Below are 25,956 nucleotides of genomic sequence, written 5' to 3'. Positions count from 1 at the left end.
GCATCACAAAGCTGAAATTCGATCAGAATCAAAAGAAACCCTACAATTACCACTGGAAATCAAATCAAAATCGGACCCAAAATCGCAGCCCAGCTTTATGCAGAATAAATTGCTTCATTTCTAACATGTAAACAGTAGGGGAAACCATAATAAAGCTAAATGAATTGTGGGGTTAGAAAATATATTTTATTTAATATTTTTAAGTGATAATTTCAAACAGTTTTAAATAACATTTTATGTAAATAAACATGATATAACTATGTCATTGATGATGCTTCATTGACATTTTCAGAGGACAAAACACATCTATCAAATATAGAAAACTGGTGATAACATTTAAAGGCACCGTACAACTTTGCCTACAAAACAAATAGAAGTACTAAATGAAATAAGGCACTTCATTTAGTGAAGCATTCATCAGTCCATTATTTCCAAGACAACATTTTGGTTCTTCAAAAAATTGCCTTGTTCACTCAAGGTTTCAGTCAAGGGCAGGCATTAGTGGTGTAGCCTACTGGATGGGTTTCTTGTACATTTGTCCCCATCATTCACACATCATTACAAAAAGAGAGAATTTCTGACAGAGACCTGAAAACATGACAAAACATTACATAACTGTATTGTAGAACATGTCAACATCGGCCTTGGATGTGTTGACACAGGCTTGGAACTGTAGATAGTAGGCAAGTAAGGTAACTGGTCAAAAGCTGAGCAATGGCTGCATTTTATCACTGCACACACAAGCTGTGGACTGGACTGGAAGCAAATGAAGGCCAGGTGAGACTGGAGGTTGTGTGGGCACAGCAACTGACATCCTGTCCATCACAGTGTGGCTCTCGTCTCACACCTTGGACCAATATGGTGATCACAGTCATGCGTGATAGCTGGCATGCAAGCTCTCAGATCCACACTCACACATACACACACACACACACAAACACACACACACACACACACAAACACAAACACTAAGATAAAGAGACATGCCAAACACAACACACTCTCCCACACAGCAACCAACCCATAATTTTTTACGGCCATCTGGTCATTGTAAGCAGGTCCAATGAGAAACAATGTAAGCAGGTCCAATGAGAATGGCCCTCTGCCAGTCTTGTCAAATGGAGGAACCTGACTGATTTGCCAAGCCAGGTTCACTATAACTGTCATGAAGGAAAACTTATACTGCTGTCCCATATTATTGATGCCAAAGCCAATACTATCATGCCACTGTTTCACAGTTGTGGTTTCAGTTGTAACTAACACAAGCTCTAGGTACATGTAAACAGATTGGCTGTGTCTCAAACCACTTACTTCAGTCAGTACACTGCTAGTGTGTACTGAGCGCTAACTGGCATTATGCCCACTTTTCGATGGTTAGTATTGTCCCAATATCTGCACTACATAGTAGACGGCTTGAGACACAGCCATTGATTGATATCAACATCATAGTGAAAAACAAATGGAGGGTAGAGACTTACCCCTCTTGAGAAAGAGGACGCAACCAGTTTTCACTAAGTTCAAGTTTCATGTGGTTTCACAAGCCCTCAAACAATTCATCTGATATTACCTTGCATTAGAACATATTAGAATGGGGTTCTTCTTCTTGAAATAATGGCAAACAAGATCATGGCAAGATTAGATCTCTTGGCAGGATAGATAGATAGATAGATAGATAGATAGATAGATAGATACTTTATTGAAATTCAAGAAGGATCACCAGTTCTATGTGTAATGCATTTCTTTGTGCGCTTCCTGTAACTAGTCACAGTGCGAGGAACTGTGCGATTGAGTGACTTAGTCATCAAACCAGGCGTGTTTTCCTTGCCTCCCCCCCGTTGGGTGTGATTTCAGCTCCCTTTGAACAGCTTGATCTTGTGTTTGTCTGCCAACAGCATAGTAACGTTGTACTCATAATCTCCGTCATGGACACCAGTGTGGCGGAAAGCGCCTCCCAAGAGGTTGTCTTCCCAGTAATGGTGCCAGTTTCCATTCTGGTCTGCTCCAAACCCATACACGCTCACCTACACATAAGCAAACAATTCAATTCAACTTATTGATTGTGACATCTTTATTACACTGAAACATCTGAATGTGACCGTGACAACTGTAGCGGGATAAAAAAAACAGACAACAGAAAGGAGAACGAGTGAAAAAACACAGAGAGCTCACCTCATCACACACATGAATGGCGAACATGAGAGTGAGAAACCCTGTGGAGGGATATCTGCCATGGCCATCCAGCCATGTGTCATAGACATACTTGAAAAAGCTGGGACTGTACACCATCACCTGCAGGAGTTCACAGCAGAGCAAATCCCATGTCACTATCACTGGAATTCATTCTAACTTCAAAAAACAGGTTTTTGATATCACATTCATGTATTCCATTTGTCTAGTCACCTTTAGAATTACAAACAAATCATCTAAAAGACAACACATTAAACATATATCTATGCCAAATGTTACTCAGTGGATAGAAGGATTAAAAAACATGTCAAAATGAAACTGCCCACCAACAATCTGGGGAGGTCTTACCTTTTCCTTGCTGGCCTTTATGTTTGCGATGACAGGTAAATATGTACTGAAAGAAAACACACACACACACACACACACACACACACACACACACAAAGATGCCTGTCATTAATTATCAGAACTGATCATTCTCTGTGACACTGCCCTTGCATTGGGTACTTTGTTTGACAGTCTTTGAGCAAAGACAAAGAACAAATGCTTTGTCAGAATGCCACATTTGTCTGGAGCTCAGTGTGATTTGCCTTTGTGTTACTAATAGATCTTATCTGGATTTCAGAACAGCCCCCACCGGAGCCAACTCAGCCGTCAGTGGTGCACTTCTCCGACATCTAATCAGACACAATGGCTGCTAAGAGCTCTTGGACAGCTTCGAAAAATTACAGTAGGTGTCGGGGCCGGAGGATCATGTTTGGTAAATTTAGCAGCTGCCATGGATGAGACGGTGAAGTGCTGTTGCATATGAATCCTCTCAGCATTGCAAACACATTGTTGACCTAAATAGTATGCAGAGTGCTTAGTACACCCATAAAAACGGTTATACAGCTTGTCCTAAAACTACTTTTAAAGGTTCTGCTTAAAACTAGTGAAAGGATGTTATTCATTTGTTTGACAGATAAAAGTGTTCCAGTGTTTTGTAGTAGTGGTAAGTGATGAAAAGATTAATTGTTGGTGATCCCTCAGTTGGTGATCCCTCAGGACACATCTGCACAAACAAGTTGAACAGCTAAATGCCATTTCACTACATGTTTTACAACAGTATCTCTATGCATGTGACAAATAAAAATGACTGAATCCTTGAGATTGCAATCAACTCATAACTGGATGATCTCACACAGCACGCTACTAGGCAGAATGCTTCCAGGTCCCTTTAAGGTACAGAGTTCACACAGTTCTGATCCTGTAATTTGTCAACTTCAGCGAATAGCTCTTCATGGTCCCCTAGCCATCCCTTCAGTGTTTGGACTAAGAAAAATACTCAATACGCAATCCTGGCTCTGGATTTATGGAGGAAAACATACCACCTGTCAAAAAAACAAAATGTGGCCCTTAATTATCGAACGGACAGAGCACACACATCTTGATGTCTGTGCAGCATCTGTGTACACAGCATCTGAGTCATAAACTGTGTGCATGGAATCATGTACGCATGTCCACACTTACCAAACTGCTGTGGTAAATAGTAATGAGGGACTCTACAATATACCATGCAACAGACAAGAACCCTTCTGACTCACTTCGTGATGGTGAAGAGATAGAGGAATCACCAGAGCACACAGATGTGGATGTTGGTTATTTTTTAAGATTAACGTTTCAATATTACATCTGCATTCTGATGAAGATCAGAATGCAGAAGATCGCTCTGGCGATTTCTCTTTCTCTTCACATGATCGGTACATACAGTATGTCGGTGTCTTGATGTACAGTATGGACTCTTTGTTTGTGTCATATGTATGATGTCCTGTCATGAAGTGCCTTGCGACTGTGCTGCAAACCCAACTGCCCCACAGGGAAAATAATAGTTATCACTTCTACTACAACTACTACTACTACTACTCCTGTGAAGCACCAGATGGACGATCAGAAGCACGGTGGAATTACCTTTTTTTACTCACTGTGTGGTGGTACCACAGACAAAAGGAAAGGTGCTGGTTCCAAAGTTTAAAAAACAATAACAACAAAGAACCCTTATGCCCGTTCCCACTCACTACGTGATGGTGCCAGTGGTCAGAGCGCTGATGAGCCACTCTAGGTCCAAGGTCTTGAATGGGATGAGGATGAGGCAGGTCCTGTTGTCCAGGTCCACGGCACTCTCAGGGTACATGAGGTGATGGGTGGTCCTGCGTCCCACGTCCTCCTCAAAACCCTCGGTAGGAGCCTGGTTCATCCTAGGAAGAAAGAGTGAGAAAATCTTTAGACAAATCACTTAAACATCCATTACATACATACATACATGAATACATACATACATTAATGTAGCCCAAGTCTCTGGGGTTGTGTGAATATGAAAACATATTGGATTTTGGTGTATTTACTGTGGGAAAGAATGACAGCATATGAATGTAATTACATCCACAAAAGCAAACACAAAACATCCACAAATTACATCCACAAAATCACACAAAAAATATACCTTTAGATAGTACTACTGCAAAATTACCACATGTACATTTGCAATGAAAATGGATGTCAGTGACATTCCTTTGAATTGCTAAAATTTTAAATAGCTTATGTAAAATAAAGAAAATTAATGTTTTACATGTGCAAATAGTTTTCTGGCACAAATGATTATTAGCATGGATATTAGTTGTTTGAATTGATTAATTTCATTCCCACAAGCAAAGCACTGAATACAGGCAATATCATGAGCCGTTGCTCTGCAGCCTCTCACAACAGTGGAAGACAGACCTTGCATTTAAATTTACCCAAAGGAACACACACATACTGCGATCCTAATGACCCTTGGCAACTTCTGTAAGAGGCCATCAACCAAATGTAGAAAGGTAAAAAATAAAAAAAAACTTTTTTTGGAATAGGTTTGGAATACATATTATTCTAGACGTTTCTAGATGCTGGTCCAAGTATTCTTGGAATTCTTGAACATTTACATTTTCAGTTCAATCCTGCTGCAAAGACCCATCACTGTGCTTTTTAAAGTGCAAGACAGTGTGCTGTTGCCCTTGGAAATGTATAGAATGGGATGATTCCTAAAGGGCCTGTCACATTACACGTGGCATGCGCTATGAAAAGTATTATAGTCAATGGCTTGCGTGCACAAGAACTGGCCTGCCGCTGCGCTCAGCAAAGCGCAGCGCAAGCAGCATTTTGCCGCTTTGCCGCCTGCATTTTGCGCTGAGCCCAGCGGCAAGCTTGGACGTTACCTCAACCAAGAGCAACCTAGCGGTGAGCGCAGCGCATACCGTGTACAATGTGATAGCCCCTTAAAAGTGTGAAAGCTGGCTAACGTGACAGATGAAAGCGGGTTTATGCTAGGACAACAGATAGCCTTGCCTAGAGCAGCGATTAGCCTAATTAGCGATCCATAGAAAGCAGGTAGAAACAGCGAGTGAGACCTGATGACAAAATCGCTAGCATCAATGAGAGGACCGTAGTGAGAGTCCTTGAGGTTCCCAGAGTTTCCCACCACAGAACAGGTCCGGCAGCGGTCCGGCCCGGAGTCCATGTAGAACTCCTTATCCGGAATGATCTGGAAGAGCTTGTCCACCACCTCACTAAAGTTGGCTGGCTGCTTCTCAGCCTGCAGCCACTGTTAGGAGACACAAAGAAAGCAACCCTGTCAGAGAAATACATGTGAAGATGCATTACACTACAGCAATGTAGGCGCGCGTTATGCCAAGGCTAGGTAAAAGTAATATCTGTTGGCACAATCTGTGAAGTAGGCAATTCTTCCAAAGTAAAGCAATGTTCTTTTTCCACAGGAATGCCTGGAATTTTGAGGATATGTTGTGGACTGTGATGCACTCCCAGGGGGGAAATAAATTTTACTCTACTGTAGACTAGAGCCACTCTTGAACAGGTCAAGGCACAGGCCCTCAGGGTTTGGTCACAGAACTCAAAAAACCTTGGAGTGAGATTTTGGTGTGGTGGAAAATAAAAAAATAATAAATCATACAATTTCATTCCATCAGTGGTTCTCAGTGTTGGGACCAGGGTCCCACAGTTAAATTAACATTAGGGTACCAAAGGGATCTAGTAGGACCACTGAAATTCTAAAGAATGAGAACCACTGATTTACATAAAATGTAATCCTTACCAAACAAAATAGAAATAACATTTTTGGTTATTGGCTGAACCTGTCTTGCGTTCCTCTGATGTTGTGTCATGCAGACAATTATATTATTATTACTAATATTATATTATTATTATATATTATTATATAATTAAGTATATTTTAACATTTAAATGCATCAATCTGGTGCCGTATGAAACACAATTGCTTATTTGTATCTGTATGGATGGAAACATTTGTGGTGTAGCCTAAGCCATAGTTATGATGATACTGCAATAAGTTCCCAACCATAAAGCATATTTCCTGAATTTCAAAAAATGTACATTTCAGCACTCCATGAAATTATGCAGAAGTGGTCAGTGGTGTTGTTCAGCTAATGTATCTAAGATAAGATAGTTATCTTGGTCATTGTAATGGCCATACATGCTATATCTTCCTTTTTCAGGACAGTTTGGGCTACCCATATCTGGGAAAGTATGATGTGATAACACTCATTCATTTACACGTCAGGTGTTATATTAAGAAAAAAATAATTTGCATCTCATTATTTTTTTCTTAATTTTTGCCTTAATGTCACTAGGAAGCATGCTAGTAGAAATATATATTTATATCTGTCTTAAGTGGGATTGTCTGAAATCTGGCAATATAAGAACCATGATGGTGGGATACTCTATGGCTAAGCAACTTACAAAAATGTATACTGACTAATATACTAATGTATAGTGTGCATTAGAATACATCAGACCTTTGGCCCAAAGTTGGAGACCATGTAGAAATGTGTTGCAATTTCAAAACCGGATTACTCGGGAACCACATATTGTACCGAGACATGCTTTATATCCTCATATTCTGTAAGGTCTATTGTTTATCGTGAGTGTTTGCCATGTGTTGAGTGAAGAGTTTGTGATATATTTCACAGAGAGTAATGGGTGTGCAGAGCTGCATGTATAATTTAAATATGATTACATTTCATGTTCAATGTTAATCTTCTCGCAAACCATTTATCACAGCAATTGGCGCTAAAATCACTGGAAAGCTTAAATTTCGCTCGTTTGCATGAAATCTTAACATTGGATAAAGTCAGGATCAAAATCATCTTTTTGTATTTCATTTTAGTGACATATTAAATGAAATGTTGTTCCTGAAATTCCTGAAATGTATTTTTGAGCATGTCTTCATACATTTGCTGAAAACCTATGTTATGTTTCAGAACCTTTATTTACTTTCCATGCTATAGGTTACAAATTATATATGAACAACCTCCTATATGAAATCTTCTAGCATATAGGGGTATAACTTTAGTGTTTGTACTGAAGTGGAGATTTCTTGTTCAGAGCTGTGAAAATGGTGATGATAAATTTGTTTTAATGGCTGTTGACAGTATTTTGATCTATTCTAAATACCCACATTCAAAACACCCAATGTGATAACATCACTGTAATATGTCCAAAATCCAAACAAAAAAGAACTTTGAACCTTACCTTATCCAGTGTTTCTGTAGCCTACTTATAATGTATGCAAATGTTTGCGTATTTCAGCAGATGATGTCTATTTACATACTTACATAACATTTACATAACAATTACATACATAACATTTCAGAAAAGTTGCAATGCAAAAAGAAATAAAATGGCTTAATGTATAATCAGCTGTGGAAGTTTTGAGGGGATAGCTGTTAATTATTAATTCACCTGTAAAATATCCCTCCATAGGCGTACAATGGACATAAAGAGGCCGATAAAAGACAAAAAGCTACTCCAAATGCAATGCTATCATATATTTCCTAATTCTAGGGTTGTATACCTTGTCAAAAATCACTTAGAGACTTATTCCCCTTGAACCAGTGCTCGAATTACGTGAGGGAGCCGAGCTCCCATAGATTGAGGACTGGCTCCCATGAAAGCAACAAAGTCAAAAATCTGAGGGGGTCTCTCATATCTGAAGGTGTCTGGCATTGTAATTTAATCTTAAACAACCGCTCATCATCCATCCCTGTGCAATGTCTTACCATTAAAAACGTTAAATTTAAATATAGGCTAGTAGACCTACCCTACGCTCTTGAACGCAGCATGATGACACTTCACCACCACACCACTAGACTATGAGCAAACAGTATACGATCGATTTGACAGCACTCGCAAGTCTGAAGAAGTCACCCTGCTTTGATGCGAGTGTTTTGTCTATTGAGGGAAGGATAATTGTCTCGTCAGCTATTTTTACTTAATAAATGAAGAAAGAAATGCCGAGAACATGACACAAAGAAAGCAACCCTGTCAGAGAAATACATGTGAAGATGCATTACACTACAGCAATGTAGGCGCGCGTTATGCCAAGGCTAGGTAAAAGTAATATCTGTTGGCACAATCTGTGAACTAGCCAATTCTTCTAAAGTAAAGCAATGTTCCTTTTCCACAGGAATGCCTGGAATTTTGAGGAGATGTTGTGGACTGTGCTATGCACTCCCAGGGGGGAAATAAATTTTGCTCTAGACCAGGGCCACTCTTGAACAGGTCAAGACATAGGCCCTCAGGGTTTGGTCATCATACCACATGGAATGAGTTTAAACATGCAAGAAAGAGGCCCAACCACAAATCAACCTTTTCTCAAACTTAAAACTATCACCTGAGAGCTAATACTATTTGCCTAAGGGGACTCAAATTGTAATAGATGTTATGACTGACAAAGATTGTCACCCCAAAAGCAGAAAACAATACTGTCACACTCATTGCAGAATATCTGTCTTCAGATAAACACTGGACAACAATTACAGCTATTATCTCAGCTGATGCATTTTAGCTAGGGGGGTTTAGAACACAGAGCTGGGTTACTCCTATTACAGTTTTCTCTCTCTCTCTCACACACACACACACACACACACACACACAAACACACACACACACACACACACACACACACACACACACACACACACACAAAAACACACACACACACACACATACACACACACACACGGTTCTTAAAAGACCCATTCCCCCATGACATATTTCCAATTAAATCCAAAGTGGCAGGTGCCAAGCTCGATCACATTTGGAAGAGGCAGGGTAATAGCCTTGTGAGTCAATTCTAATTAGGAGTAATGTGTTTCTTTACCAACTGTTAAAAGGGAGAGAATAGACTCTGGGTGTCAGTGTCTAAGATAACAGAGGATGAACAAAGCCCCTTTACCTGCCACCATCTATAGGTGTCGTCGGTGAGCAAACTTCCCTTCCTGGACATCAGCGGGTGGAAGGACTGGTTGAACCTCTCGGCGAACCAGGGGTCATCCTCCAGGTCTGCCAGGCACCGCCTGCAGCCACATGGGCCCTTGGGAAAGAGGCTGTCGGACAGGCGGAAGGCGTACTTGAGGAAGTAGCCGGACGGATCGCGGAGTGTGTAGTTGAACAGCACCGTGGTGAATGTAATGACGCAGAAGAGGAGGGTCAGGGCCCGGAATTTTCGCAGCTTGAGCAGAGACATGGCGAGGCACAGCAAGGCCCTGCGCTCTACACAACAGGACCCAGGGGGAGAGATGGAGGGAGAGACGGATGGAGGGAGGGAGAGGGTGATGAAGGGAGGGATTGGGGAAGGGAGGGAGGGAGGGAAAGCGTAGCCGAGGACAGAGGGAAGTGATGGGGAACAGACAGCACCAGGGAGAGATCAAATTGTGCCTTCACGCCAGGTTGTCCATATTCCCCATTCTGCAGGCTTGCGACAAAATCCCACTGCAGAGCCAACCTGCTGTTGGAGCCTGCATCGCACTCTCCAGGATAAATCCACCAAATCCTTGCCACATAAAGTCTGTGTTTATACCTGTAGTTGGCAGTAAGGATCCTCAGAGAGAATTAAAAACAAGCAAAAAAAAAGTTAAACTGCCTCTGGTGTTAATTCTTTCTCTCTCAGCAAAGCCTGCTGAGTCTTTTCCAGTGCCTTGGAGATTCGCCGACTGTTAATCCATCATTAATCATCAATCCGAAATAGCTGATGGAAGTGTGTGCATGAGCCAAAATTCCAGCTCCCACATTTCCAGTCCTAGTCTTATTGGGTCCTCCCAAAGTGCCAGCCTTCCAACCAGGCTTTTATCAGAGGAGTGGTGGAGGAGTGACCTTGCCACCGAGCATTCCGTCTGTTGACTTAATGAAGTCACTGACCGGTCAAGTCCGTCTTTCACAATCATCCACCTGGAAAACAAACAAGTGGCATTAGTCCCAATTTCTGCATTATGCTTTTTTAGTTAGCCTCTGCTACCTAACCTGATAGAAATGAACACCAGAACACTACATGTATTTTATAAAAGACAGGAGTCGAGTCGCAGTAAGGGCTCTTTGACCGAGGCTGTTGGACAGAAGGTAGGCAGCTTGTGCTGTCACCACAGTAGATCTCTGGGTCTGCTTGTCAGGTAAATGGCCATGTTCTCTATGGAGCGTAATGACAGATGAGGTCACTTTCGCAGCAGTGGACAAGAGGCGGGGGCCATTTATTATATGAGGTGACACGGCATCTGCATTTATTACAGTAATGGTGAGCATGTGGCTGCTTGGCACTCAGGGGAGTGTGTGAGTGTGTGTGTGTGTGTGAGTGTGTGTGTGTGTGTGTGGTGGGTGGGTGGGGGGGGGGGGGGGGTTGTGGTAGCCGAGGGCGAAGCTAATGCAGGAGACATGGTTCAGACTGGCACCAGCTACTGTAGAAGGGGGCATTTTGAAAAACACACACACACACACTGACATGCTGCACTGCGGGAAGGTGACAGTGAGACTGATTCTTCCCCAAAACAGATGGTCCCTGTGTGCGCGTGACAAAGCGCAGGCTGGTGTCACATCCCCCCGACCTTGTCCTGGGGTTGGCCTGCCACGCATTGATCAAAGTTTAGTCCCACTGATCTGTGCCGCAGCGTCTGTGCAAACCTGTGCGCACCGAACCAGACAGCAACAGGAGGAAAGACAAAGACAGGAAACAGGGTCAGATGTGAGAACCAGAGGGAAGAGGGGTCAGATGTGAGAACCAGAGGGAAGAGGGGTCAAGAACGGGCAGAAAGAGGTGGCTGCAGTAGTGACATTCTCTCCCCTTTTGCGTTTCACTCCTATTTCGAAATCATCAGCCGGTTGGTTTTTTTAGAGGGCCACGAAGAATTGGTTGTGTTTTTTTTTTTTTTTTTTTGCTCGGCGAGAGCTGTCTGTCTCTTCTGTCTGCTTCGCGTGAGCAGTTTGAGGCCCCAAGCTGTTGCGGTAATGATTACTGGAAACAATTTTTAAGCCCGCCTTTGGGCCTCCACGGCAGAAAACTGGAAATGTCTCTGAAAAAAAAGTCCATACAAGGCCAAGTGAAAGGTTTCCAGAACATTCTGTCATGCTGTCCAAATAAATCACCGGGACATCTGTGGTCTGCATGAAAGCACCACATTGAGTATAAGAATGGACTCGTACTCTGCCAACTCAGAGGGGTCTGAAAATTGCTGAACATTCAGCATTGCAAACTTGAGGTACGAATCACTTAGGGATGCCATAATTCGATTTCATTACCAGTCACATTTAGTTATGGTCATGGTTCTCGCAATTCTGGGAGACATAACAATATATTGGCATTTCTATTGATTGTTCTTCTAGCTTTAGAAATATAAAAAAAACCTAAGGAAATAAATTGAAAATCACCCTCATCGCATATTCATAGTTTTAAGGTGCATTAGCCATCCTAATTAAAAAAAATACTTTTCATTCTTGCCATCTGTTGCAATTTTTACGAAGATATATCAGCATACTCAACAATACAATTTGATTCAGTTTATTCAGATACAAACTCTCTTCACTAAATCGCCCACAACCATGTGTAAACCATCTCCTAGTTGCCAAATTATCATGCAGTAGTCCTACCAACTCAGAGTGACCCCTACACAGAAGAATGCGATCAAACTCTTGGCACCATTGTTGCTAACACCCATGCAGGTCACAGGGCATGATATGCTAACAGGAAAAAAATACACCCCTTTTAGCCCTGCACTGAGCCTGGAGTGCCTTCTGCACACACTGAATCAAGATTTTAGGCTTATTTCTTGTCCATTTCCCCCTTTGTACACAAGCATTCAAATGTTTCTAATCCCAGGGGCATTGTTCCAAGCTTGTTCTTGTGGTCTGCTGTGCTGTGCTATATCATTAGGATTAAGCCTTTCATACTGCCAAAAAGAAGGTTGTATTCGCTTGATCTCCTACTGGTTTGTTTACCAGCACAGGAAATCGATAGGGGTCAAGCAAGCGAGACCTTTACCCATTTGGATGGTAAAGGGGAATGTTTGCAGCAGGGAGAGATACACTGGCACAGTCAATTAAGATTCTGACTTTTAACATCGGAATGTCTCGGGCTGCTGGAAGCTATTGAGTAGAAGATCACTCCGTACTGCTCACTTCAGAAGATCAGCTCAAAACCTGGGCATGAGATTCTATTAAAAAAAAGTTATGACGGTCAGGCAGATGGAGAGTGGAGCTTACCCAGCAGCCAGGGACCTCCCTTTAAGCGTATTAAAGCACTGTAATCTACAATAAATAATGGGGCAAGCATGAGGGAAGAGAGAAAACACACACACACACACACACACACACACACACACACACACACACAGCATAATGGACAGCTCAGCGGCAGTGCACTGTTGGTGGGACGGAGCATCCAAACTTCCACTGGCCGTGGAAATGAAACATCCCCACAATTAAGATCTAATGAAGTGCTCAAGGGCAAGTGCACTATCCCTCCCACCAACCCTCCGGCCTCTGATTCCATCTTCTCAGCTGGGCATGTAGAGGGGGAAAACAGCATAATATCCATTTCATTATTCATTAATGAAAAGGAACACTTGAAACACTGTGACAGGCATGGAGAAGGAGAGCAGGCGTAGGCTAACAGGAAGATAAACACGTCTCTGATGCCCTGGAATATTTCGTAGTCCCCCTGCCGCTCTTAAAATTATGTGCATATAGATCTGGGGTTTCTTTCTTTTGCTTACTCTCTCTCTCTCTCTCTCTCTCTCTCTCTCTCTCTTGAGCTGTCTCACTCTTTCTCTTCTGCACTCTCATCTGGGTGTAACTTGTGGAATATAAAACAGCAAGGGCTTCCTTTCCCTTCTCTCATCTCCTCATCCATCAATCAACATTTTCCCCACCCCGAGTAACACACACACACATCACACATCACACACACACACACACACACACACACACACACACACACACACACACACACACACACATCAGAGAGAACTGGGCCGTTTAAAGTCTTTCGCTCGGTCAGCTTTGAAACGCCTTTTTTGTTTTGACATGTTCTACACCTCCTCCTAACTCAATTCCGTGGGCGCCTTTTTAGTCGCATTAATATTTAAGGCTGAATAAGATATTCCAGGGGCGCGACGAGGGAGGTGAGGTAAACCAGGCCGGTGGGGGAGCGCTGACGCTGTGTGCAGCAGCCTCCCATCAAGGTACTGTTACTGTTCACGGGTCCTGGCATCCATCCTTAGGCTACTGTTACAAAAGCTAGCAAATGGCCTTTGAAGAGAGGATGCAATAGAACTCCTTAAGGCATTCTTTCTGAAACTAAAGGTTAAATGTGGAACTTTGTCCAAACAAAGAGCCACTTGTTGGCAAAAATGCTTCCCCAGGATAGTAAAAACTACGGTAACACTCCATAATAAGGTGCCATAATAAATAGAAAACTAGTAATTACCTAACCCTTTGTTAATATTTGTTAATTGTTACTAAAATATCTATTTGGCACAAGTTAATAGTTTTTTCATCATTAATTAAATATTAGTTGTTTGCATAAAACCTGTATGTTAATGTTTTAACAAATCTATTAACTAATATTGTATTAATATTTGTTAATAGTTAACTAAATGTCTTTTTGGCACTAATTAACAGTTATTTCTTACATAATTTAAATGTTAAATGTTTATTTACAAACTATATGCTAATATAAAAGGTAATGACATATTATTATTTATCTAGCTTTTCTGATTAGCTTTGTGGAGAATTTATGGAATATGGTGTATGGCTTCATGGTCTTGTGGGGTGTATAAGGCACCCTACTGCCAGTGGTTGGTTGTGTGAGAGTTTGCGCACCTCTTCTTCCACTTCATCCTCATTGGATACCTTTGTGGTTGGCTGTCCTGTAATTGGTGACCCTCTGTCTAGTGTTTGAAAGTAGTGTACTCTTTGCCTTTGGAAGTACTATTTGGTTGCTGCTTGAATTTGGTGAAATTCAGGGGAGAGGGGTGTAACAGAGTTAGAAATGTAGTTTAGTGTTTGTATGTGATTTTCGCCGTAATTAAGCAGCTTTATTGAGATTGGTGTTTTGGAGCCCCCTTTAGAGAAACGGTATATTGCAGCTCTGCTGCGTTTTGTCCTTGTATTGTTGCCATAGCCGATCAGAAGCGGTATGCTTTGCATTGGGTAGGTTGACTGTATAAAGCACTCCCCACTTTGTTTTAATTTTGTAACTGTAAAATGTTGTTTAAGTTGAAAACTTCGATGTACCACCTGTATTACTTTATATGTATTGTTAGGATTTGGGTGCAATTCTAGCAACTTCGAGAACGTTTATTAATGTTTTCATTATGACCACGAGTTCATACTGTACACACTGAGTCTAATGCATAGGTCTAACGTGACTAGCTGTAAACTCCGCTAGCAACTTTCCATGCACTCAGTGTAGTTTAGCTTAGTGTGCATGGAAAGTGCAATTCAGTCTAGCAGGAAATGAATGTACATTTAGTTTAGCATTATGTTTATGCATTACCTCCGTATGGTCTACGTCTGTGAGTGTTTAGTGAGTCTCAGAATATTAATAAACTGTCATTCTGTGCACCTGAACATTCCATGTCGCATGTCTCCCTTGCTAGTAGGGCTGACAGTGATGGTATAGGAATGATGCATGTAATATAGCCCATTCAACTACTTTTTATTTTGCTTGTGCAGATGCTGTTTTATGTATGCCATTGCCTGAAGGCATGTTTTGTTTTAACTTTTCCTTAAGGAATAAATGTGATAAGCCAGTTTTGGTCTCAGTCCCTTCACCGTCTGACTAATAGTTATATATTACTCATATATTAATAAATCTTAACCAACTTTATTATAAGGGTCCCCCATACTGATAGTTATATATTACTAATATATTAATTAAGCTTAACCAACTATTATAAGGGGCCCCACACTGATAGCTATATACTACTAATATATTAATTAAGCTTTACCAACTTTATTATAAGGGTCCCTCATACTGATAGTTATATATTACTAATATATTAATTAAGCTTAACCAACTTTATTATAAGGGGCCCCACGCTTATAGCTATATACTACTAATATATTAATTAAACTTAACCAACTTTATTGCAAGCGGTTCCGGCGCCGACAAGAGTGGCAGCATGGCAAGGTAGCTCTGTGTTTTTTTGTTGAATTTCCCCTTGGGGATCAATAAAGTATCTATCTATCTATTGTAAGGGTCCTATGGGGAGTGGTTCAAATTGGGATAGGCACAGTTTAATAGCTTAGCCTTAGCTGCACTGAAAGATGTTGCCGAGTACTTTGCGAAAATCGGCGCAATTCGGAATACTAGGGGGTGACCGAAGGTGCCTATTGGACACATGTAAGTACTCGGCAACATCTTTCAGTGCAGCTAAGGTCAATTTCACACCAGAATTCTCCTTTAACAATTTTAAATGATGTAAGAAATAACTGTTAATTAGTGCCAAAAAGACATTAAGTTAACTATTAACACATATTAATACAATATTAGTTAATAGATTTGCTAAAACATTAACATACAGATTTTATGCAAACAACTAATATTTAATTAATGATGAAAAAACTATTAACTTGTGCCAAATAGATATGTTAGTAACAATTAACAAATATTAACAAAGGGTTAGGTAATTACTAGTTTGCTATTTATTATGGCACCTTATTATGGAGTGTTACCAAAACGACAATTGCCAGAAGCATCCAAAAGGATTCCATGTGGAAACCTTTAGGGTTCTTTCACTGCAATCTGCAGAACTATTTTTTTCTCTCATGTTCTCTAAACAAATCTGAAAAACAAAGTCGTTGCAGTCTAAAGTACAGTTTTGACATTCAGTGTAAGACTAGCAGTGGGACAATGTGTGTCTAACAAGCGCTGAATGTAAACTCTCTTTCTGTTTACAACCAGCCATAAAACATTCTGAAAACAACAATAATAGAACAGCTTAAATTAGCCTAGCTTTGGCAAAGATACATTTAAATTAGAAGTGAGCTATTTTGAACCATTTCATTGCTGTAAATTACAGTAATTATCTTCCTCTTTGGTAAATGGACCTCATCACTCAAATTATAGCCACACCTGAGAGGCAAGGCCTGCTTTTCCCAGGGGCAGTCACATATGGTAGGCTTTGCCCTGTCATCTATTTTCACACTCATTGTTTAGCGTTGCGGAGACCGGTGCGACGCACTCCGCTTTCGGCATTCGATTACTGTGACAATATTGTACAACCCTGCACACCAGCGCAGGCGGGCAGAGTTCAACCCTGATGCGCATCCATTTCTCATTGCTTCTAAAGAAAATGGCAAATTCTTATTCTGTTGTGTGAGGTGAGTTGTTATTGATCTCACAAGTGTCCCCATAGTAAAAATCATAGAGGTTGACAGAGGTCAAGAGTCATGACCCTGCAAGATCCGGAGGTCGAGGGGAAATACGAGTCGCAGAACATACTTCCTCTAGTGAGCCTTTTTGCTTGGAGCTTGAATTGTTGTTTGTGTTCTGATACCAGAAAGATTCCTAGATTCCAGCAGTCCATTGCTAACAAATTACAAGTTACAAGATAGGTCCTCTCTGCAAACAAGAGCATGTCATTTAAACCTCTGTGCTTAATGATGCATACCTCTAGTGCTGCACAGTCAGATTCATTTTTCAAACAGCGCTTGCAGAACAGCTAGAAGCATTATTTACTCATTTACAAATAATAATCCCTGGCCATTTGCATTGGACTTGCTGGATTATGATGCTGTAAACCGCTTTGAAATGAAAGAGGGCCTACAGCATGGGCTCGGCTCAATCTTTTCCAGACTTTAGAGATCTTACTGACGGATGCCGTTTGTGGCCTTGTTTACCTCTTTGCAGTGTGCAGCTGACAGCTATTGCTTTGTGTAATTGCCGGTTTAATGATAATTCCGACTGTTCAGAATCACTCATCAGTGGAAATAATGGTGTAATGTCACCATTACACTGCAGCCTGTAAGGCGTTTGTGCTTACGGCCATTGAATATCGTAAAGATCGTCTGTGTATGTGTTTGCACATTGTGTAGGTATACGAGTATGGGTATGTTTTGTGTGTGTTTGAGCACGTTCTGTGGGCATATAAACACATTCTCAATGTGTCTGTGGCAATATCCAGCAAAGAAACTAGAACATAAACTGCACACCAAACAATGTTGGAGCTAGGATAAAATGTCTAGTCATAGTCACTCTATGAATTTCAGATTTCTCTCTCTCTTTTTATCACTATACGTGTTTGATATGCATTTGTCTACGTGTGTATGTTAGTCGTCCGCTTTGTGTCAATGATGACTACTGTTATTTTAAGGGAAACAATTGACAAGATAGGAATCTGTGCATATCCAAGACTGTGATCCCAATCTGGACAAAAAAAAAAAACAACTGAACAGACATTCCATTGATTTCGATAAGAAAAGTCTATTGTGTTTGACAACTGTGTGAACACAAGGGTGTGATGTCTCCACAAAAAATATTGTGGTGATTGAAAGGATTGGTGGGTAAAGCCCCACATACATCATGGACATTGTTTAAAAACAAAAGGCACCAAACATAATAGGATTAGTGTCAACTTTCCACAAGAAGGCTTAGACCCTAGTGTCAGATCACTGCAGCCGAACGTGTCATGGAGCGTATTGTTGAACCAGTCTGTTTAATGACGTTTACTGTTTGTTATGCTTTATTTCATTCACCTGGGCCTAATCAAACCACTAGAGAGAAATACCAAAAGTGAGAGAAATGCCACAGGTACTACTCTATATAAATATATATAGTCACTCAGACAGACAGAAAAACAGACAGACAGACCTATAAATAATTAGACGAGAGAGAGAGAGAGAGAGAGAGAGAGAGAGAGAGAGAGAGAAGCCATGACCATAACGGAGGGTAAACTCATGCCCATAAGGCTGACAGCGTGTGTCCTGGGGTCCCTGCCAGCACACACCTGGACAGTTTCAAAACGCAGAGCAGGTGGCGCGCAGCTTCTGGGCCTCACTATAAGGGAGATGGCTCTGTGTGCCAGAGCTATAGCTTCTATGTACCGCTAAAGCATGACAATTAGCCACTGCTGCAAAGAACACCAGATAAGGACGAGGAACGGTACAGAGATGAGAAGAGTGAGAGAGAAAGAAGGGGGAAAAAAGGAGACGATGACAGAACAATCGCAGGGTAATTGTGCAGCATCGGCCCCAGTGGGATTCTGCCACTACCAACATGCCACTCATGGTGTATCGGCGGCCTTGAGCATGTTTCGCACCTCACGCTAAAAGCCCCTGGAAGGCAAACAATGGGCTCCTGCGCACGGTGGTGGCAATCAATGCTTCTCGCTGGAGAGCGCGAGAGCTGCCGCACGGCATCTGCTGAGGGGAAAAGCACTTCCATGTCGCTCTACTGCTGCCTGCCTCAACACATTGGAGGGGATGACAACACGGAGGTGTCGTGTCTGCCTCTCTTTGTGTGTGTATCTACCTCTTTGTGTGTGTGTGTGTGTCTGTGAGAGTGAGTGTGTGTGTAAGTGTGTATTTGTGTGTGTGTGTGTGTGTGCATCTGTGAGAGTGTGTTTGTGTGTGTGTGTGTGTGTGTCTGTGACAGTGAGTGTGTGTGTGTGTGTGTGTGTGTGTGTGTAAGTGTGTATGTGTGTGTGTGTATGCATCTGTGAGAGTGTGTTTGTGTGTGTGTGTGTGTTTCTGTGAGACTGTGTATGTGTGTGTGTATGTATGTGTATGTGTGTGTGAGTGTGTGTGTGTGTGTGTGTGTGTGTGTGTGTGTGTGTGTGTGTGTGTGTGTGTGTGTGTGTGTGTGTCTATGTCTCTGTGTGGGTGGGTGGGTATCAAGGACATCACATCTGGCCATTACTGGGAGAGAGAAGAGATGGGGAGGGAGTGGGGGTGCTGGTGGAGGGAGTGCCAGAAAACAAACTGTCACTCCATTCACAGCAATCTACCAAATGCGTACATGAACCTTGAATGGTCATCAAAAAGGGATGAAACATCTGCCACTATTTACACTCTTTACATAATGCATTCCACTTCTCCATGCAGACCAGCTGCAGAGCTGCACATTTCAATTTATTTCTTTATTTATGACTGAGCAACAACAACCCCCCACCCACCACCGCTACGGCCAGCTGCAGACTATCACGATCAACGTGGGGATTTGTTGGCAGTCGAAGTGCAGCAGTGTTTTGACAAAACTTAACCGGGGAGATTAAAACAACTGCACACTCGATGGTGATACAAAGAGGTGTTCGTTTCACATGCAGCCCTATACGGTGGGTTCTATAGGTGCTGTCAGGTGGTAAGCAGTCCGGGAACCGGCGTAGTGGAACCAAGTAACCCAAGCCTCCGCTGGAGGGTGGGAGGTCTTTATTTGCCTGCACGTGGAAGCAGATGAGGGGTCCTCCACAGGAAAGGGGCCCACGGACTGTTCTGTGCACGGGCCACATTTTTCTTGCTGCTACCCCCCCCCCCCCACCCCCCCCCCCACACACACACACACAGACATACACAAACCCACGCATAAACATGGACACAAACCACAAGCTGTTATCTGTGGATAAATGTTAACCCAATTTGTTTACAAAACAAATGCACTGAAATAAACTTTTGAAACAGCAGCAGTCAGCATTAGGTTGTAGTGAATCAGCCCAGGTAGGGAGTGAGGCCATGGATACACACATGTAATTTAAGACTTGGCCCCCGAGACGCCAAGCTTGCCTTCTCAACATGCCTTTTTTTTTCTAGGTATCACTGAAAAAAAAAAACTTTGCAGGCTGGCTGGAAAGAAGTCCTGCAGGTTTTTGGTCTGCGGCCAAATCTTTAAGTGGAAACAGAGGGTGAATCTAGCGAAGAGACAGAATTTAAAAGCACATTCTGAAAGGAAAGATGGGGGGGGGGTGTCAGTGAGGGAGGAAGAGAGGGAGACGGGGAAGAAGGCGCTCGGGTGTGAGGGGTTAAAAAATGTGTCCTGGACCCCCTCCTGAAATAAATCTGCAAATATTTCTCTTTCAGCACCGGGGGTATATACAGACACTGGCCTTGCGGATCGTCTCAACACTCCAGTGGAGCCGACCACAGCTCTGAATAGTCCTGGGCCTGTGTGAGTCTCCCGACAGCACAGCCATGCTCAGCACAGAGAGTAATCATGCGCTGAATCACACTGGCAGACGCCATCATGTCTTTCTGTTTTTTTTTTTTGGTTTTTGGTGAGACAACCACAGCCACAGAGACATGGCGACATGGGCTCCGCTCTGCTACAGGACTGCTAGTCTTTAATTAAAAGCACCCATCATTTCCCCATCACAGCTCCTGTCCTCCTTGCCTACCCAACACAGGACACAGGAAATAGGAGATGCATGTTACCCCCCCCCCCCCCCCCCCCCCCCCACACACACACATTCTTTCTCTTTCTCACCAAATCTTTGATCTTTCTGGGGGACGGACTGTGAAAATCAAGAATTTCCTGATCCTCAGGCAAATGCACGACCAACCTCCATGTAATATAAAGAAAGAGTCAGTGAGCAAGAGAATGCACTTGTCTGGCTAAGTAATATCGGAGTTCCAAGAGAAACAATGTTAAGTTTTTTCCAGCTCATTCATGGATGATCAGATACCAAACCACACCAGTTTCTCACCATGTACAGCCAATAATTATTCCCTCTCTTGATGGAAACATGCAGGCAGCACTGTAATACTTTTCATATGACCAGAATCTCTCAAGTGCCTTACAGAGAGACACAGTAATGTAAAGATCTAATTACAGAGTTCTTTCATACTTTGAAACACCAACCACATATTTCTACAGTGAGATTTCTTTCATTCCTCTCGCAACATCTGTGGCATCAAAAAGAAAACTCAACAGATGTCTGGACAGCCTAAGTGGGAAATGAAGTATTTATGACGGCGCTTGATGGTCTAGGTGGAATGAATAAACGGAGACATTATCTGCGTGGAAAGTCAATATCAGACCTGAGAGACGTGCGCGCAAAAAAAACCTCCATTTTATTCCATAGGCTGATACCACCTAACCAAAGTCGATTTTATTGCGCAACATGGCTTTCACCTCGAATATGTTCAGCAGTCAGTGGTTTGTACAGAAGATAATGCAAAATTACTGCCTGGCGAGACCACTGCAGGTCAAGAAAGCCACGGTGACAATTCCAAACTCACAGTAAACAGAAGTAATCACGGAAATATTTAATGACGAGTAGAAAGACATTCTGATGCTTTCGACTGCTAATGTTGCAGGCATGCAAAACATGACAATGTCGTACAGTGGTAAATCACCAATAAATAGGCTACACAACTACGCATCAAATCTTTCTTTCCTGTCAACTTATTACAAACCTAAGCCAGTCTCATCGTTATTTACCTTCGAAAACAGTTTCGGTGCAGCCTGCTTTCAATAAAATAAACTACCAAAATTACAGCAAGCTTATCTGCATTTATTCTTGTTGTATACTTTTTCCCCGCTTGTACAACGTTTTCATTAAAGCCCCGCGCTACAGTAGGTTGAAATTGAAAATAGCCAGAACTTGAACAGTTATTCTGTAACATGGAATACTGTAGACAATCTGAAATGTTGGACACATGCAGGCTTCTACAATAAAGATAGGTCGGACAAGCCTGACCCAAAACATGCAGAGGACAAAACACGAAAGGTAATGTCCGTGCTTTTCTACTATAAAGGGGCTGGCTACTTACGGGAAATCTCCTGCGAGCGCATGTAGATGGACGCAAAACCGTTATCTTGGGGGTTCGGTCTGGCAGCGGCGGGTAGTGCTGGCTTTTATATGTTATGTTGTCATCTGCACTTAAAAAACAGCTAAGACAAAACTACCAGGTTGACCGTTGCATTTCAATGATTCAGTAATCGCCCTTGGTAGGCTACAAAACAAACCCTCTCTCTCTTTCCCTAACGCGCTAACGGATGGCTCCGCGGGGGAGATTCACAATGTTCAGCAGCTTTGCGCTGCATCAAACAGTGGAGTCAACTGCTCTCCTACAAACGGGTTCCAGCTCCTCTGTGTCCCACCGTGGCCACGTGGATCGAAAAGACAGAGGAGTGACGCCCCTCTCTTTCTTGTGCCCTTATACCGCTATGTTGTAGGCATACTTGCACCTAAATCTGTTGATTATTGTTTTAAGATTACTTCATCTTCATTATCATCAACACAACACTTCTCGTGAAGTAGATGACTACTGTAAATAAATATACCGTTACCATAGTTAAGACAGGCCTATTTCCTATGATAGAGTTAATTGATGCACTATCGTCAATCAATCAATTCTATCACCACTTCAAGAAATAATGTTGATGTAATGCGATGCCCTTGATTGAACATCATTTGGAACGGCGTTGCACACCTGAGCGAACATGGTAATAATATGGAATAGAGTTGAGTACTAGCGGTCCATATCTGGAATGCAGCAACACCGTAATATTTGTTTTGAGAGGCCATGAATTGCAAGCTTGCACCAAAGACCTTTCTTTGTTAAGCAGAACTGTGTGGCCGCACCTCCCCTTTACCCATTTTATTGAAGGTGGCGCCGAGGACAGGTAGCCTACTCTCTACTATTGTCCTGAGATGTATCCTGATCCTGAAGATATGAATGACAGTGTAGTCTAGACCAACCTTGATCAAAGACAAGTCACCAATAGCATAAACGCCCCATGGTAGGCCTAAGGGATCATTTTCAAATGGTTGTTTGGATTTGACTGTGACATACACTACAGTTAGAGGACTTGACTAATAGACCATTTTTATGCATTAGAGTCACACACATGCATAACATGATAACATGATAATGCAATGATATACATCTGCAACAGCATTGAACTGCAATGCCTGATGGACATGAATAATTAACTGAATGATCTGAGGGAACTGTTGCTATACATAAAACACTGAATACATACATTAATTGATAGGCACACCTTCAGGCCTAGCTTACGCAGTGCAGACATGTTTCATGAATCATAAATTAGTTTATGTAGTTTATTAGTCAGTTTATTTACGAGGACTATACTATCCTATACTACGTCAGATCCAATGCAGGGCAACACTGCAGTACACAAATGACCAGATCAAAGAACATAATTTGGTTAATATCAGCATGAAAACCTAAAAAATCACCTGCATTAATTTTCATTTACAGCAGCACAATGTCTCTTGTCTGCTGCCTGTTTCTGACCAGGTAGCATAAACACTGCATTCTTGTCAGAATTCAACAGCAGTGTGATATATTAAATTCAGATCCTGGAATTTGGGAATGCTCACCCGTATATATTTCTCTTCTCATTTAAAGCCATCTCAGATCTCTCTCTATGTCTCTTTCTCTCTCTCTCTGTGTGCTTGTGTGTGTGTGTGTGTGTGTGTGTGTGTGTGTGTGTGTGCCACTCAGAGACATTGTTTTACAGCTTAGGTACAAATGTAAGCTGTTGGTGTATATATTTGGAAGCCTAGGTAATGTCCACAGACTAAGTAGTCAGGGGGTTGCAGATTGCTGGTCTCTCTAAGACAAGAGCAAAGGCTCTAGCAAAATTCTGCTCAATTTCTGTGATAATTGGCAGTCGCCACATCTGGAGAAGGCGCTGTTTTTTTTGTACCCATGAACTGAGACCAGAGGCATAGGCTACAATGCTGGTATCTAAGATTGTTTGTGTTCAATGAAATCTATTGTAAAATGTGAACACAAATAAAGGTATTAAAGTGTTTGTGTGTGTTTAGAATCCTCAAAATAAATATGTATGAACCAGTCAGGCTGACAATAACAGTGATTACCTCAGTAGGGAAAACATTTTACCCAAGTACTTACCTTGTCTTGTCTCTTGAGCAAGGGAGAATGAAGGCTTTAAGTGACAAATAATCTATTTTCTATTGCTGCTATTAGGACCATGCAAGACATGAAAAAATTCATAACAAAATCATGACAGTTTATGACAGTCGGTGAAAATGACACATTGTTGAGCTGAGGTCTACAATATCTCAAAAGATGAAACATGGACAAGAGAATCCTATGGACCATGTATTTAATTTATCTCACCAGTAAATGAGAGTCATAATCCAGCCCTGTCAAACACTTCCATCGGAAAATCCTAAGTTATCTTGGGCCGTTGAGCTGACTCAGGCCCATGAGCTGGCCGGCCTTGCTCAATACCTTTGTAGCTCTCCTTCCTCGTACCTGACAGGGATTTAGCTTCTCAAAAAAGGTTGACACTGGACTCAGAACAGTCAGACAGTATCTCACAATCCACCGGCATTAAATCTTTTCCCTCCTTGGGTCCCAGCTTGGATCAAGAAGCTATGGATAGCTGTCAGTCGCACATTGGACTCTCTGTCTCTAAGCAGCGGCTTAGCCTCTCAACAGGCTCTTGAGAGTCATATTTTTATCACAGCCTTTCAGTAACTGGACCATACACAAGGATCACTCCTTCTTGCCTTGTTCGCAAACAGAGTGCTGTCCAGGAAAGGCATTCAGTCCTGTCAACCCAGCCCTGGAACTGTTACCTATACTTGACCACAGCTGGTCAACATTTGGGATATTTTTCACTGCATTCTCTTTCTTTCTAACCTTGACTTTGAATGTCCATTGAGAACCCAAGCAAATTTACCCCCACATGTTTTTTACAAGATGAGTGAATATGGGAATGCCATACTGTTACCAGCAGCATTAAACAAATGGATAGGTCTGTCCTCTACCACTCCTTACTGCTGATACAGTAGACTAGCCCCATATAGCTGTAGGGTAATAGCATTTTAGAATACTATATTGGTTTGCATTTAGATTTCCCAGAGACAAGGGCATTGCATGTGGATCAATCAAGGTCTCTCTCTCTCTCTCTCATTCTCTCTCTGTCTCTTCCATGATCAAAAATTGCCCGCAGGTTTGCATAGCTTCTTCAGACCCAGAGGATGTGGCAGAAGCCTGGTGTCTGGCTCATATGTGGAATGATAATGACTGTAAGTGAAGGAAAAGAGAGAGAGAGCGAATGAGAGAGAGAGAGAGAGAGAGAGAGAGAGAGAGCAGAAACAGCATGGAGAAAAAGAAAAACAAGCAAGCCAAAGAGATCGAGAGAGACACACAGAAAGAGAGACAAAACGAGACAGATCCGACTGTAATTCTCCCTGAGACATGCCTCTTCTGCGCATGCCTGGTTCTAGCCAAAGTGTGTGTGCATCAAATATCAATGTCTCCCAGCATGTAGCCAGCAGCCCTCAGGCTATATCCTTCTCTGAGAACCAAGGTCGCCGAACTCATCCCGCCACACCATGCAAAGGGATTACCGCTTGTCAAATTACTATGGCAAGCATTATTCCCCAAAGAAACCCCCTTTCTTTATCAAAATGCATCTCAAGAACTTCAAAGAGATACTGGGAGATTAATGGCCAT

The 25,956-nt window shown here is 42.1% G+C and overlaps 1 protein-coding gene across 1 annotated transcript; it reads right to left on the bottom strand.

Moving 5' to 3' along the window:
• Window positions 1–223: 223 nt before the first annotated feature.
• LOC121695983 (CMP-N-acetylneuraminate-beta-galactosamide-alpha-2,3-sialyltransferase 1-like) lies at window positions 224–22,575 on the bottom strand. Its single transcript, XM_042077251.1, has 7 exons — window positions 22,267–22,575; window positions 9,470–10,461; window positions 5,607–5,800; window positions 4,242–4,421; window positions 2,536–2,581; window positions 2,170–2,289; window positions 224–2,021 (listed from the first exon to the last, which is right to left on the bottom strand). The coding sequence occupies exons 2-7, from the start codon at window positions 9,758–9,760 to the stop codon at window positions 1,848–1,850; spliced, it is 1,005 nt and encodes a 334-aa protein (XP_041933185.1). The 5' UTR covers window positions 9,761–10,461; window positions 22,267–22,575; the 3' UTR covers window positions 224–1,847.
• Between the last annotated feature and the right edge of the window lie 3,381 nt (window positions 22,576–25,956).

Source organism: Alosa sapidissima, chromosome 21 (genome assembly GCF_018492685.1).
Source record: "Alosa sapidissima isolate fAloSap1 chromosome 21, fAloSap1.pri, whole genome shotgun sequence".
NCBI lineage: Eukaryota > Metazoa > Chordata > Actinopteri > Clupeiformes > Clupeidae > Alosa > Alosa sapidissima.
The sequence above is the reverse complement of the archived record's forward strand: the minus strand, read 5'-3'. Positions and strand labels throughout refer to the sequence as shown.